The following is a 16,249-nucleotide window of genomic DNA, read 5'->3' as shown; positions in this document are numbered from 1 at the left end:
GAACAAATTACTTACCTTTACTAATAAGCGGATTACACTGTTTTTTATCCCACAGTCTACAGCTACCACTTTCATGGGATTTCCTTTGCCGTACACCTTGACATCCTGCCATTTTAAAAACCAGAGTCAGAGGGAATGTCCAGCTATAAGCAACACACCAATATCATAAACACATCTCAGGATGCTCTGCACTTGGTAGCAGATTGATAGCTAACTACTAGGGAGTGGTTGGCCGTTAACAATCAGTTTGTAAGAAAGACATAGCAAATGCCATAAATTCTATCTTGTTCATGAAAACAAAGTATTTTGCTGTTTGGTATAAAATGTTGATTACAGTACTAACAATTATCCCTAAGAAATTGGTTGCTTCCATAATTAACAAACATTTTTTCCCATGTTTTGCCTCATTAACAACCAGTAGCAATGGAATTTCCAAGTATTATTGCCTGATTCAGCACTAAACAGATGTAATAATAGATACATCATGCTTTAAACACCTCTTGATCCTCAACTTGCAATAAAGTTTGGATGAGGTAGAGCTATTGTGCATGAGGCTTAGGAAGTGGGGCTAATGGATAAAATCAGTCTGAGTCAGAGGAATCGCTAAGCTAGTGTAGACCACTGGTCCCTTTAGGTTACTGTGCAATCATTTGCATTTAAATGGTAGACTTCATAAAAGGATCCCAGAGCATATCATAATCATTATGTACATTTTAAGCACTGCTAGGAGTCAGATCCATTTTCACAGGCATTTACCCAAGAAGCAGTTCCCCAAAGTCATAAAAGAAGAAATAATAGAAATAGAGAGAGAGAAAGCCTAGAGGGCTGGGTGCCTTCGCTTGTTCCAGCTTCAAGAGTCAGCAAACACACTCTGAACTTAGGATGATTTCAAAGCTTCTTACAAGTTTTAGATGAAATGTGCAATCTGGTCTCTTCACAAATGCACCATATACCCTCTATACAGAGTAAGCAAGACCTCATAGAAACAGGAATACATGAATTTGCTAGGACTCTCCAAGAGAGAAATACATTCTGCAGTGTTTTTCAACCTTATTTGACCATAGAATTTTTTAAGGTGACTTTCTCCAGGCCAGTGCTCCTCACATTCAGGAAATGCTACCCCAAGTTAGTTCTAAACTCTAATAAAATTCTATAAAAATAGCCCTTTATCACGCTGTGTCTCAATCTTCATAGAGAAATGAAGTGAAGTTGCTCAGTCGTGTCTGACTCTTTGCAACCCTATGAACTGTAGGCTCCTCTGTCCATGGGATTTTCCAGGCAAGAATACTGGAGTGGGTTGCCATTTCCTTCTCCAGGAGATTTTCCCAACCGAGGGATTGAACTCGGGTCTCCAACATTGTAGGCAGACGCTTTACAGTCTGAGCCCCCAGGGAAGTCCTCATAGAGAAGTGTGTTGAAATCTCTGTCTCCTATTTGTTTGCTGCTGCTGCTAAGTCTCTTCAGTCGTGTCCAACTCTGTTCGACCCTATGGACTATAGCCTGCCAAGCTTCTCTGTCCACAGGATTCTCTAGGCAAGAATACTGGAGTGGGTTACCATGCTCTCCTCCAGGGGATCTTCCTGACCTAGGGGTCAAACCCATATCTCTTACATCTCCTGCATTGGCAAGTAGGCTCTTTACCACTAGCGTCACCTGGGAAGCCCTCTATTGTCTAAGCCACCTTCTTTCTCCTATTTGTCTAAACCATCTTGCTGTTTCTTTTCCTGCTATTGCTGGTCAGTCTGGGCTTTCATGACTTTTGTCCGAATTAACTGCAATAACTTTCTAGTTACCTGCTCTTTTATCCAGTTTATTTTGCTCCAAATGTTGCTGATTTTGGAGTTCAGTTGATTCATTGAGTTAATGACACTAAACCCTCTAGCTCTAGCCCCGTCCATCTCCACTCAACTTTAGCCAAATGTGAACAGCTGTATTTGTAAACCCGTCAGACACACCCAATTAAGCATAACTTTTCAGACACACCATATCGTTTCACACCTCTGTACCTCTCAACACATGCCATTTCCTCTGCCTAAAATAAAACTCTCCTAGTTCACCATCTACTGACTTACTCTTTATGTCTCAGGACAAGCCTGAATCCTCTGCGGGGCCTCCCCTAATCTACCCTCTTTAATTGGATGTTTTCCCACACATGACCTTATGGTGTCTTGTGCACACTCCAAGGACAGCATTTATTATAGTATTTGCTCCATGATGATTGCTTGTTTGCGTACCCCACCAAATGCTATGGTCCCCAAGAACAGAAACTATAGCTCAAGAGACTCACAACTCTAATCAAGATCAACACATGTATTGATTTTATAGAGTACTTAGATGTATTGTATGCCTTCTTGTAAATATACAATATACATATCTCACTTTGGAGTGATATAGCCGTCATGAAGAACACTTAATTTTTGAAGTGAGCTATAATACACTAAATTTCAGTGTGCACAGGAATTCTTTTCCCTGCACAAAATAACCCCAGATTCTCATTATAATATTGGGTCCGAATTATAATATTGAGTCTGAATTCTATAAACTGCTCTCAACTCTCTGGCAGACCATTAGCTCTGACTGCTGATTGTCACTGTACCTATCTTTGGCAATTGAATGACCCTTGTATTTGGCATTTTAAAGTCTTGAGTGAGGGAACCACAAAAAGAAATAAGAAAAATTAAAATAATAGTAAACAGACTCTAAATCAAGCCATGCAAGTTCCCTATAAGTAGAAGTTGCTAACTTTAAATGCACTGCTTTTGCAATGTATCAATTTATAACTGTTTTCCCTTCAATTCTGATGCTTGTAGAAGATGATTTTTGCTTAAATGTAGATTTTGGTATTACAAAATAGAAAGGTCTAAAGGGAATAAAATAAAACCACAAAATATAAAGGAAAATCTCTCACCTTGGTTGAAATCTCAGCAATCAAATTCTGCTTATTTGGATCCACAAAATCCACAGACTGACCTTCAAATTCAATCTTACCAAGCATGGTACCCTATCAAATTAAAAAATTAGAGAGTTAATAGGGGGCAGTGATGCAGGTGCTGGCAGGATAAACTCACAGGAACTTACACAGCCGCTTCAATATTTAGATGTCTTTATAACTACTCATAACCATCAGCAGATCTTCATCTTCTCAACTGGGAAAGATGAAGCAGTTTGTACGGTACATTTTGGGAAACATGCTCAGAAGTAAAATTACTTCTTTTAGGGCTGAGATAGTCACCTGGGGTAAGTGAAGTCAAAGGATAACAGAATTTGGGTTGTCAGAAAGTGCAAATCAGAGTATTTAGTGTACTTATGACCTAAAACTACTTCGTTGGAGATGTGGCAAGATAATAGATTGAGGAAAAAAAAGGAAATCTAAAACTTGCTGAAAATTGAAAAAGAATGGAAATATTTTAAAGAGTAAAATTTACATGCAAAAAATATATGAAATGTTGTATAAGTCACAAACTTTGAGAAATGGCAATGAAAGTTTCATTTTTTACATATGCTAATAAGGGCTTGAACTTTAGAGAAGGCTTAACCTTCTATAAAGTTTTCACAAATTAGCCTTGCTAGCCAGAAGGCAATGGCACCCCACTCCAGTACTCTTGCCTGGAAAATCCCATGGAGAGAGGGATTTTCTGTCCCTCTGGAGCCTGGTAGGCTGCAGTCCATGGGGTCGCTAAGAGTTGGACACGACTGAACGACTTCACTTTCACTTTTCACTTTCATGCATTGGAGAAGGAAATGGCAACCCACTCCAGTGTTCTTGCCTGGAGAATCCCAGGGACAGGGGAGCCTGGTGGGCTGCTGTCTATGGGGTCGCACAGAGTCGGACACGACTGAAGCGACTTAGCAGCAGCAGCAGCAGCAGCAGCCAGAACATGGCAAATGTCTTCATATTATTCTTTGCTGTCCTGAGATTAGCTTATTTATTAGTAGATCTAGTTTGACCTATTTAGAAAAATGTTATATTATGTTTAGTAATGAAGACTTTATGGAGAGGGGAAAAGATTTTTAAAAATGGCATATTATGTTTCATAATGATGACTTTATCAAGAGGGGGAGGAGATCAAAATAATTTACTGATTTGCTTTTCTCCAAGGAAATTGTTGCACTGAAGGGAATAGAAGAAAGTCTTTATTTCCCTCTGAAACATATTTCTTAGGGAAAGAAGTAACTTGGGAATGAGTTGATGCTAGTACATCATCCAGACGGTTATTTCAGTGTGATTATTACAACCAGAGTACTATCTCAAACTCTGGGAAAGACAGTGAAAACCACCTTTCACTTACGTACTGGATTATTAAGTTTCATGGTGGTCTCCACTTACTTTTATAGTCCAAATCACAGAATTCCTTGACTATATTTATGGATCCCTAATTTTGAACTTTGGTTTTCAGTTCTTATTCCCTTTTACTTTAAGCATGCTGAATGAAAAACACCCTTGCTCTCCAACCTAAGACTCACAGAACTAAAAGCCACAACATACATTTTTAATATGAGCCCATATTACTCATAATCAAATATAATAGGCAATACTACTATTTTGCTTGCTAATCTATTCAGCCAGATTTTGAAAACCTAGCTACCTCTGATAAAAACAGTGCTCAGTCGTGTCCAACTTTTTGAGAGTCCAGGTATTGCAGTCTGCCAGTGTCCTCTGTTCATGGAATTTTTTCAGACAAGAACACTGGAGTGAGTTGCCGTTTTCTACACCATTGACAAAAGCAAGGTTCACCTTAAACTAATGTATCACATGAAGAACATAATACGGTCTTATATTTTCCCAAATTACTAAACCTGTCTATATTGTATCCAGTCTGCCAATTCCACAGCTGAATTTCCCAATTTTATTCCCCTCCCATCTGGCACTCTCATCATTCTTTACTGCTCCCACAACATCACTGGACTAAGAAAATGCAAAAGTCTACCTGGGATGTATAATCTATGTATATAACCTAGAACATTTATTCTCAGGAAAATCATGGAGGAGGGAATGAAATCAGAGGTAGAGTAGCAGGACTGCAAACATTCTCTCTGTCTTCCTTCTGGTCATAAGTATGTGGCCATAAAAAGCTTATTTTTAAAGCTTTCTTTCCGTTTAAAGAGATCCTGAGTCAATATGTATTCTAATAAGGAATCTCAACAGATTTTCTTGGAGAACGTTTTTCACTTTGAAATTGTATCTTTCTTTCTTTTTCAAGAAAATGTATAGAATATAACGAGAAACCTTTAATGGCATTTAGGAAATTCAGTTAACATTCACGGGATAAAAGTTTCTTTCTGGTCTGGGATATGAAGGTTTCATGTGAGAAAAAAGTGTCCACTTCTTATAACAAGGAGAAGGAAGCAGAAGGTGATGAGACATTCTCAGAGGAAGGGTCAAAGATTTCAGCAAGCAGATAGAAAAGCAATAGACAAACTTCCCTTCATCTTGGTCACTGGAACAATTTTAAGAAAGACTATTTGAGGTAGCACATAGAGGGCTCATTTAATATACTCACAAATTTCACAAACTCCTTCAAGAGGACTGAATAAATAACAGCCCTAGTGCTGTGCACTTCCTGGTTTGCATTTTTCAGCAGGTAGGTATTCAATTTAGGCAAAATTCTTATGCATCTAGTTAGCTTCTCCACTTGTTTCACTAGCCCTGTCACATGAGCTGAATCACCAAGGCTTTACTTGGGATAGTGAACATAAAGTGGGCACTCAATTAACTACTGCTCAAATTAATCTCAAAACCACTCATGAACAAACATCCCAATCAAGTATTCAGTCTTGAAAGTCACATCAAGTAACTGAAAAAGTATAACAGGATGACAGAGACCCAAATGACAGAAATGGGCTGGATTTGTTCTTTTACATACCAATGGGTTCCCTGGGCACTGAGAAAAAACATACATACATACATATATATGTATATATATATGTATACATACGTATATGTATATATATATGTATGTATGTATACATAAACATATCTACGTATATATAAACATAGATTTGGCTAAATATGATTATTATACCTTATCTCGAATTATTTTAGTCAGCATTCTTGTATCCACTCCATAAATTGCAGGGACCTGTGGAGGAACAAAAAAAAAAAGGGTAGTGACAGTAAAATTGGAGGAAATTAGGTCCAGCATAGTGTTTTCAAGTTACCAACTTAACATCATATGTCTACTTGAGCAGTAAATAATTTCCCTACTCCTTCTTTTCTCTGATCTAGCATGACTGTGTTATGAGAACAAGGTAAATTGCTGCTCCTGCTGGGCATAGGACTCTTAATACCCAGACCATTCCTCAGAAAGAAAAATGAGAAATTCTGAACATCGATCTTCTACTAAGTTTTGTTGCCTTTAATCCAGGATGTTAAACATGTAACAAAATTTTATATATACATGTATATTTTAAACTAAAAGAATTTGTGAAGTGAACTCCATAAGCAAAATTACATCAATTAAAAAAAATTACATCAATTATATGCAAATCCATGCTTCTGGCACCTAGTAGGCAATCAATGGGTTTACCTGGAGGTTGTTCTAGTTGTTCAGCCACTCAGTAGTGTCCGACTCTTTGTGACCCTGTGGACTGCAGGACACCAGGCTTCCCTGTCCTTCACTGCCCCACAGAGTTTCCTGGAGGTGCTTCTTAAGCACCTGTGTTAAATTTTGCCTAGTCTATTAGTCAGTCAGGCAACACCTCCACTTGATTTAGTTTCTTTGACTAGATTAGATAGGGATAGATGTGGTATCTAGCCCTTGTATCCAGTTTTGCTTTCTGTGGTTTCAGTTACCTGCTATTGCCAATAGTCTAAAAATATTTTTTAAATGGAAAATTTCATAAATAAACAATTCATACGTTTTCAATTGTGTACCATTCTGAATAGTGTATGTGAGCCACCCCTTTGTCCAGCAAATCCCACCTTGAGTCACTTAGTAGCCAACTGAATTACCAGATTTATGGCTGCAATATCTCAGTGCTGTGTTCAAGGTGCCCTATTTTACTTAATACTGGCTCCACAGCACAAGAGTAGTGATGCTGGAAATTCAGATATTCCTTTACTGTGCCTAATTTATAAATCGGATTCTGTCATAGGTACATATATATAAGAAAAAATATCGCATTAGTATATATATCAGTTCAGTTCAGTCGCTCAGTGGTGTCCAACTCTTTGTGACCCCATGGACTGCAGCACACCAGGCTTCCCTGTCCATCACCAACTCCCAGAACCTAATCAAACTCATGTCCCTCGAGTCAGTGATGCCATCCAACCATCTCATGCTCTGTCGTCCCCTTCTTCTCCCATCTTTCCCTGCATCAGGGACTTTTCCAATGAATCAATTCTTTGCATCAGATGGCCAAAGTATCGGAGTTTCAGCTTCAGCATCAGTCCTTCTAATGAATATTCAGGACTGATTTCCTTTAGGATTAACTAGTTTAATCTCCTTGCAGTCCAAGGGGACTCTCAAGAGTCTTCACCAACACCACAGTTCAAAAGAATCAATTCTTTGGTGCTCAGCTTTCTTTATAGTCCAACTCTCACATCCATACATGACTACTGAAAAAACCATAGCTTTGACTACATGGACCTTTATTGGCAAAGTAATATCTCTGCTTTTTAATATATTGTCTAGGTTGGTCATAGCTTTTCTTCCAAGAAGCAAGCATCTTTTAATTTCATGGCTGCAGTCGCCATCTACAGTGATTTTGGAGCCCCCCAAAATAAAGTCTTTCACTGTTTCCACTGTTTCCCCATCTATTTGCCATGAAGTTAGTTTTCTGAATGTTGAGTTTTAAGCCAACTTTTTCACTCTCCTCTTTCACTTTCATCAAGAGGCTCTTCAGTTCTTCTTCACTTTCTGCCATATTAGTATATATAGGATTTGGTACTATCCAGTTTCAGGCATCCACAGGGGGTCTTCAAACATATTCCCCATGGATAAAAGGGGAAAGAGCAATGAGTTAAGAATAAGGAAACATAGCTTTCTTATCCATTCATCTGCTATGGTACATATACACAATGGAGTATTACTCAGCCATTAAAAAGAATACATTTGAAACAGTTCTAATGAGGTGGATGAAACTGGAGCCTATTATACAGAGTGAAGTAAGCCAGAAAGAAAAACACCAATACAGTATACTAACGCATATATATGGAATTTAGAAAGAGGTAACAATAACCCTGTGTACGAGACAGCAAAAGAGACACTGATGTATAGAACAGTCTTATGGACTCTGTGGGAGAGGGAGAGGGTGGGAAGATTTGGGAGAATGGCATTGAAACATGTAAAATATCATGTATGAAACGAGTTGCCAGTCCAGGTTCAATGCATGATACTGGATGCTTGGGGCTAGTGCACTGGGACGACCCAGAGGGATGGTATGGGGAGGGAGGAGGGAGGAGGGTTCAGGATGGGGAACACATGTATACCTGTGGCGGATTCATTTTGATATTTGGCAAAACTAATACAATTTTGAAAAGTTTAAAAATTTTTTAAATAAATAAATAAGTTAAAAAAAAAAGAATAAGGAAACAGATTCTAGTTCTTTTTCCTTCCACCAATTATCTGAGTGATGTATGAGCAAGGTGTCTTCCCTCACCTGTCCATAGAAGGAGGTAAACTGGCTATAATTTTAGACCCTGTTCTACTCTATGTGTCTATGATTATGGAAAAAGACTCAAGGCACATTTTTAAAACAAGCTAACAAACCATGGATTAAGCTTATACTTAAACTATTAATTCTGACACAAAGCAGCTATAATATCAGGTGCCTACATAACACAAAGGAAGCATTAATGACAACTATAAAGAGGTAAATTCAGATAATGATTGAAAGAAACTAGAAAAGACCTGGAAGATAATACAGATGCTTTATTATCTCTTTTAACATTTAGCAGTAATGATATCCAGGAAACTAAGATCAATATTCTTTTTAATTGTTAGGAAGAGGCAACACTGAGCCCCAGTTAGTAGATGTTTGGGCTTCCCTGGTGGCTCAGATGGTAAAGAAACTGCCTGCAATGTAGAATACCTGGGTTCAATCCTTGGGTTGGGAAAATCCCCTGGAGAAGGGAATGGCTAGCCACTCCAGTATTCTTACCTGGAGAATCCCATGGACAGAGGAGCCTGGCGGGCTACAGTGCATCAGGTCACAAAGAATCAGACATGACTGAGCATCTAAGCATACACATGCAGTAGATGCTCATCAGAGTGTCAGAATTCTTTCAGATTAATATTCTGTCAATTACAGGCCCAATAGCAACTTAAGAAAAAGCAACTAATATAATGGTAGAAATGAGGTTTAATACAGCAGGTCCATTAACTCTAATTACTCTAAGTATGTCTGACATTCAACCCAGGAGAATACTCTTATTTGATTAGAAAATAATACTCAAAGAAAGGCACATATAGGGTTTCCCAGGTGGCACTAGTGGTAAAGAACCTGCCTGCCAATGCAGGAGACATAAGAGACGTGGGTTCGATCCCTGGGTGGGGAAGATTTCCTAGAGGAGGGGATGGAAACCCATTCCAGTATTCTTGCCTGCAGAATCCCATGGAGAGAGGAGCCTGGTGAGCTACAGTCTATAGGGTTGCAAAGAGTGAGACATGACTGAAGCGATTTAGCATGCCAAGTAGTTAGTAACTTTTTTCCTTTATTACTTCAAATGAGATGATATCCAATTATATATCATTGAGTCATAACCTTTAGGCCCAATAAGATTTGCTGGTAATCTGTTCACATTCATTAAAAACTAAAATTAAGAAAGATTGCATGACCAGAGCAAGGTCACACAGCTAGTTAATGACTGAGCTGGTACAAGAATCTATGGCACAAGTACATATCTAGATCTTGGTTAAAAGGGGATGGAGTAGTTAACTTGTTCCAGACTACAGAGAATTCTAAAATTTTCTCTAACCCCTTTCCAGATTGAGAAAGGCTTCCCTGGTAGCTCAGTTGGTAAAGAAACCACCTGTAATGCAAGACCCCACTTTGATTTCTGGGTGAGGAAGATCTCCTGGAGAAGGGAAAAGCTACCCACTCCATGGATATTCTCCACATGGAGAATTCCATGGACTATATAGTCCACGGGGGTCACACAGAGTTGGACACGACTCAGCGACTTTCACTTTCACCAAGCATGTATGAGTGCCACTTAGTGGATAAACTGAAAATATAATCTCACACGCTAGCAAAGTAATGCTCAAAATTCTCCAAACCAGGCTTCAACAGTACGTAAACCGTGAACTTCCAGATGTTCAAGCTGGATGTAGAAAAGGCAAAGCCACCAGAGATCAAATGGCCAACATCCACTAGATCATCAAAAAAACAACAGAGTTTCAGAAAAGCATCTACTTCTGCTTTATTTACTACACCAAAGCCTTTGACATTGTGGATCACAACAAACTGTGGAAAACTTCTTAAAGAGATGGGAATACCAGACCACCTGACCTACCTCCTGAAAAATCTGTATGCATGTCAAGAAGCAATCATTAGAACTGGACATGTAACAACAGAATGGTTCCAAATAGGGAAAGGAGTATGTCAAGGCTGTATATTGTCACCCTGCTTATTTAACTTCTGTGCAGAATACATCATGCGAAATGCTGGGCTGGATGAAGCACAAGCTGGAATCAATAACCTCAGATATGCAGGTGATACCACTCTTATGGCAGAAAACAAAAAAGAACCAAAGAGCCTTTTGATGAAAGTGAAAGCAGAGAGTGAAAAAGTTGGCTTAAAACTCAACATTCAGCAAACTAAGATTATGGCATCTGTTCCCATCACTTCATGGCAAATAGATGGGGAAACAGTGGAAACAGTGGCAGACTTTATTATTTTGGGCTCCAAATCACTGCAGATGGTGACTGAAGCCATACAATTAAAAAAATGCTTGCTCCTTGGAAGAAAATTTATGACCAACCTAGACAGCATATTTAAAAGCAGAGTCATTACTTAGTCAAGGTCCATCTGGTCAAAGTTATGGTTTTTCCAGTAGTCATGTATGGATGTGAGAGTTGGACTGTAGAGAAAGCTGAGCACCAAAGAATTGTTGCTTTTGAAATGTGGTGTTGGAGAAAAATCTTGAGAGTCCCTTGGACTGCAAGGAAATCCAACCAGTCCACCCTAAAGGAAATCAGTCCTGAATATTCATTGGAAGGACTGATGCTGCAGCTGAAGCTCCAATATTTTGGCCATCTGATGCGAAGAACTAACTCATTGGAAAATATTCTGATGCTGGGAAAGACTGAAGGCGAGAGGGGAAGGGGACGACAGAGGATGAGATGATTGGATGGCATCACTGACTCAATGGACATGAGTTTGATTATGTTCCAGGAGTTGGTGATGGACAGGCAAGCCTGGTGTACTGCGGTCCGTGGAGTTGCAAAGAGACAGACACGACTGATCGACTGAACTGATAAATTTCTCTGTTTAAAGAATGAGTTCTGGACATTCAGCCTATAGTAACAGAAGGAAGCGTTCTCTGAAACAAAAGGATCCCAAAGTGTGTGATATGCCTCATCTGTTTGGCCCTTTGCAATTACATACACCTTCCCAACTTTCCAGGACCCCACCAATCATCCTTAGGTGATGCTGACTGCTGGATATTTCTCACCTTTTCTTCCCGTAGCCACTGTCCTAGACTCTTGGTAGCCAGCCAGTGGTGGTAGTCATCACTATAATTCAGCACCAGCAAACCTGCAACCTAGAAAGACAGGCAGTCAGTTTTTTAAAGTGATCACAAAATGCTATCCAACTCTTGTAACTTGAGTCAGCTCAAATTTTTTACTACCTACCAACAAAATGCTTAAAATTTTGGAGACTTGAAGAACAAAATATGATAAAAAAAATTTTTTTAAGATATATAGTCACTACCTTAATTGTCATGTGGGGGACAGTCTTACCTGGTTTGCCAAATCAGGAGGCTAAGCTAGATCTCCTTTCTCAGCACCCTGTATAAATTTTTGAATAGTTTATATGGTTCATATCCCCATGATATTACCCAAATTTACATTGAATAGGAATTTTTCATTGTATTTACTTTTACTTTTAGTCTGGCATACAAGTTATCTTTTATTTATCTCCCATAGAGAGTGGGATTTAAAATATAATTAGCTGATAGAAAGTTGATTCTTAAAATCCTTTTAAAAAGTGATTCAACACAAATTCTTGTAGCATCGCTGTTATCTGAACTTAAAACAACATTTTTCCAAATGAAGCCACATTTCATCCACAGCATTAAGCATAAATACAGAGTGCCCTGAGAAATGAAATTCAGAATAGTTCCATGCTAAAACTTATTCTCATATACCTAGGAATGAGATTGAGACTATATATTTAATTATTTTACTACAGGACAGAGGCCGAAACTTTGTCTAGCCTAGATTCCTAAAATAAATCAACTATACTTTTTAAATAGTCATCACTGGTACTACCTTAATCCCATCAGATTCCAAATATTTGCTGAGTCCCAGTTCATCCAGTGCAGCAGTATCTGGGGCTCCACCATTCCCAACAATAGGATTGGCCATGGTAAGAATCTGCCCCTTGTAAGCAGGGTCAGTAAGAGCTTCCGGGTACCTGAGTGAAGATGCCAAAAAAATTACCAAAAAATTCTTGATTTGTATACATGATCTAATTTATTCTGATTCTGCATACATGATCTGAATTATTTGACCCTTAAAAATTAAAGAACATGAGAATAGTCTTACAAGCTTGTCTCTAGATTTTGCCAAACTTAGGTAAATTTTACAGTAAAATATGGAAATGTATCCCATGATATTACTGATATGAAAAGACTCAAGTACTATGGCATCAGTTCAGTTCAATTCAGTCGCTCAGTCATGTCTGACTCTTTGTGACCCCATGAATCGCAGCACGCCAAGCCTCCCTGTCCATCACCATCTTCCGGAGTTCACTCAAACTCACATCCATTGAGTTGGTGATGCCATCCAGCCATCTCATCCTCTGTCTTCCCCTTTTCCTCCTGCCCCCAATCCCTCCCATCATCAGAGTCTTTTCCAGTGAGTCAACTCTTCGCATGAGGTGGCCAAAGTCCTGGAGTTTCAGCTTTAGCATCATTCCTTCCAAAGAACACCAGGACGGATCTCCTTTAGAATGGACTGGTTGGATCTCCTTGCAGTCCAAGGGACTCTCAAGAGTCTTCTCCAACACCACAGTTCAAAAGCATCAATTCCTCAGTGCTCAGCTTTCTTCACAATCCAACTCTCACATCCATACATGACCACAGGAAAAACCATAGCCTTGACTAGACGGACCTTTGTTGGCAAAGTAATGTCTCTGCTTTTCAATATGCTATCTAGGTTAGTCATAACTTTTCTTCCAAGGAGTAAGCGTCTTTTAATTTCATGGCTGCAGTCACCATCTGCAGTGATTTTGGAGCCCCCCCAAAAAATAAAGTCTGCCACTGTTTCCACTGTTTCCCCATCTATTTGCCATGAAGTGATGGGACCAGATGCCATAATCTTAGTTTTTTGAATGTTGAGCTTTAAGCCAACTTTTTCACTCTCCATGCACTATGGCATATTCTCATTTAATTTTCTATTCCCTCATTTCTTAAATTTTTAATACCTTGAAAAATTCTTCATAAGGTATTAATCTTTTAATTAATCTATTTATTTTAATTGGAGGCTAATTACTTCACAATATTGTAGTGGTTTTTGCCATGCATTGACATGAATCAGCCATGGGTACACATGTGTTCCCCATCCCAATATTGCTCTATTTAAAGTTTATAGATATTTTAATTACCAATGATTCCCCTAGTACCACATATGAGTGAGTCCAAACTGATATTTACTACTGATGGATGACAGTTTTGCCAAAATATTAACTGTCAAAAGTTGAGAAGTCTTTTTATCTTTTAGCATACTGAAGAACATACTGATTACATCAATGGTGGCTGCCTGGTATATATGTTTGTTAAAATTTATTGAATATTTAAAATATTGATTTATTTTCTATGAAAAAAATTAATAAATTTTTAAATACTTGATTTTTAAATATTTTAGTTATAGAGAGGTATATGTTTGATAATTATCATTATTATTGATAGTATATGTTTGATAGTATTTTTATTGAATAAAATCAATTCTACAAAAATTGATCAAAAGCATTTCTGTCTTCTAAATTAGAAGATTCCAAGTAACTATTTTAAAGTAAGGATATGGAATTAAGAATAAAAGCAGAGAGCTTTATTTTAAAGTGTAAGGAGGGAAAAACAAAAATACATGTATTCTTGTTTTTGTTCTAGAATAAATAAAATTATATATAAAACGTTTATTCTTAATAATATGAAATATTATTCAGGATCTATCTATAGCTATTTCATATTTTGAAATACACTACAATGAGATTTTTTTCCACTCTCCTACATTTTTACTTCCCACAGAGCGAGTTAAACCTAGTCTTTCTTGTGGATTACTATTGAAATTTAATTTAGGTGCTGAGGGGGACAGAATGACAACCTCAAAACCTCGGCTCCCGCAATAGTCAACATGAATTCTTCAACCCCCACCCAGACTAACTCCTCCCAGAACTCCCTTGTCAACAGAATAACTTCTCAGCTCAGCAAACTCTTAAGTGACGAAAGTGCTGTGATATTTACACCTACCCACACCCCCATCAGCTAATTTCTCAAATGTCTCTGGCCTGTCAGGAACTAATAATTTTTTAAACCAAAGCTTACACACAATATAAATGCTTTTCTTGCAGATTAAAAACAAAATAACCCCTTAATTATCAACCACCTTACTGGGTGAGCCACCCAATGAAGGAAAGCAGCATTTCTCAATGGAAAATAGGTTCTGTGGACTAACCTTATTAATGAACGCCTTTTTCTACATGAAAAAAAAGCCTTTAATTAATTTAATTTTACTTCCTTTCTTCTTTCTCTCCATAAAAGAACTGGCTGCTCCCTTTAAACATAAGTTTACAATGCTCTCTCCAGTAAATGAATAAATACAGCTTGTCTTAGAGAACTGCAGTGTTGGAAGCAAATTAATCCATCAGGTCCTGTTTGACTTTTGTGATGTGACAAGATTTATTACCCATAATCCATCACAAAGAAGAAAACTCTAGTGCCCTCCATCATTCTGATCTATATTAAACAGTTGTTTGTTGGCAGGTATATTAACACAGCTAGTAATTAGTGCTGTCGAAAGGCTTAAATAATTGCCTGGTGAAGCAAAACTTTGCAAACAGGTTTCATACTCTGTAATTTAATGTTCTCACCAGTGGAACTATTTTAAAAATCATCTAATATTCTTTATTTCAAACAGGGAGCAAGAGTTTAGTGAAGAATGTACATTAATGATATAATGGAAGCTTGGTCAATCAATATCTTCAATATCAGTTAACACAATGCCTGCTTGTCTTTATAAGGTAAGGCTAATTGAATTTCCCTAAAGAATTCATCAACTATTTTACAGTTTAGTTCTTTTGAATCTCTAATGGAAACCTTTTGAAACCACCTAATTTTTTAAGACATAATTTTTAAATCCCCAGCTATAAACTACTCGCTGATCCAATTCCCTCACTCTTTACATATGGAAACTAAGACTTAGAAAGCCTGAGTGATTTTCTCAATATCACATTATCAGTTACCATTAGCACTGAGACCAGAACTTCAGCCTCCTGGTTGCCAGATGAACATTTGTTGGCTAGATAAAAGCAGCTGCGTAATTTCTGTAGCAACTCTACCTTCATTGATGTATATCTATTAGCAGGTCTTAAATACTAAATTCAGTCTCACTTGATAAATTTTGAAAATATCAGATCTATGTACCAGGTCTCCCATGGATTACCTACCCTAAATTTCTAGAATTAATTTTGTTCTTTTTCACCAGGGGAACACCAGTGTCTGTATTCTCTTTCATTTACAGCCACAGGGAGGAGTTTGTGTCCAAGGTTCGAGCTGTGTACAAGCACAAGGCAACTTCAGGATAAGGCATAGTGTGGTAATGATGATGCGGTGATTTCAACTTCCCACCATGAGTCATATCATCCAGTTATTCCTCTATATCAAGGAAGAAGAAAGCCTTAGAAGAGAAGCATTACTCACCCTGCCAGGCCAGTATTAAAAACCACTTCACCAGCAACAGAGGATGGATGGCCAAAGGAGTAACCTTTCATCTTAGTTCCATCTTCCAGGACAATGTGTGCTGTTTGTGCCTAAAGAAGCAGATGTGTGAATCTTAGCAGAATACAAAATATAAAGCACAACTAG

General features: G+C 38.0%; 1 protein-coding gene across 1 annotated transcript in view; it reads right to left on the bottom strand.

The window, feature by feature from the left end:
• The window catches only part of CPS1 (carbamoyl-phosphate synthase 1), a 139,753-nt gene that overhangs the window by 99,760 nt on the left and 23,744 nt on the right, over positions 1–16,249 (bottom strand). Inside the window, exons 2-7 of the mRNA XM_027566563.1 lie at positions 16,085–16,194; positions 12,438–12,582; positions 11,618–11,707; positions 6,024–6,080; positions 2,909–3,001; positions 16–105 (exon numbers count right to left, since the gene is read on the bottom strand). Coding sequence (XP_027422364.1) covers positions 16–105; positions 2,909–3,001; positions 6,024–6,080; positions 11,618–11,707; positions 12,438–12,582; positions 16,085–16,194 — 585 coding nt within the window. The remainder of the gene's footprint in view (positions 1–15; positions 106–2,908; positions 3,002–6,023; positions 6,081–11,617; positions 11,708–12,437; positions 12,583–16,084; positions 16,195–16,249) is intronic.

The sequence above is a fragment of the Bos indicus x Bos taurus genome, chromosome 2 (assembly GCF_003369695.1).
Source record: "Bos indicus x Bos taurus breed Angus x Brahman F1 hybrid chromosome 2, Bos_hybrid_MaternalHap_v2.0, whole genome shotgun sequence".
Lineage (NCBI taxonomy): Eukaryota > Metazoa > Chordata > Mammalia > Artiodactyla > Bovidae > Bos > Bos indicus x Bos taurus.
This window is presented reverse-complemented; position numbering and strand designations above follow the sequence as displayed.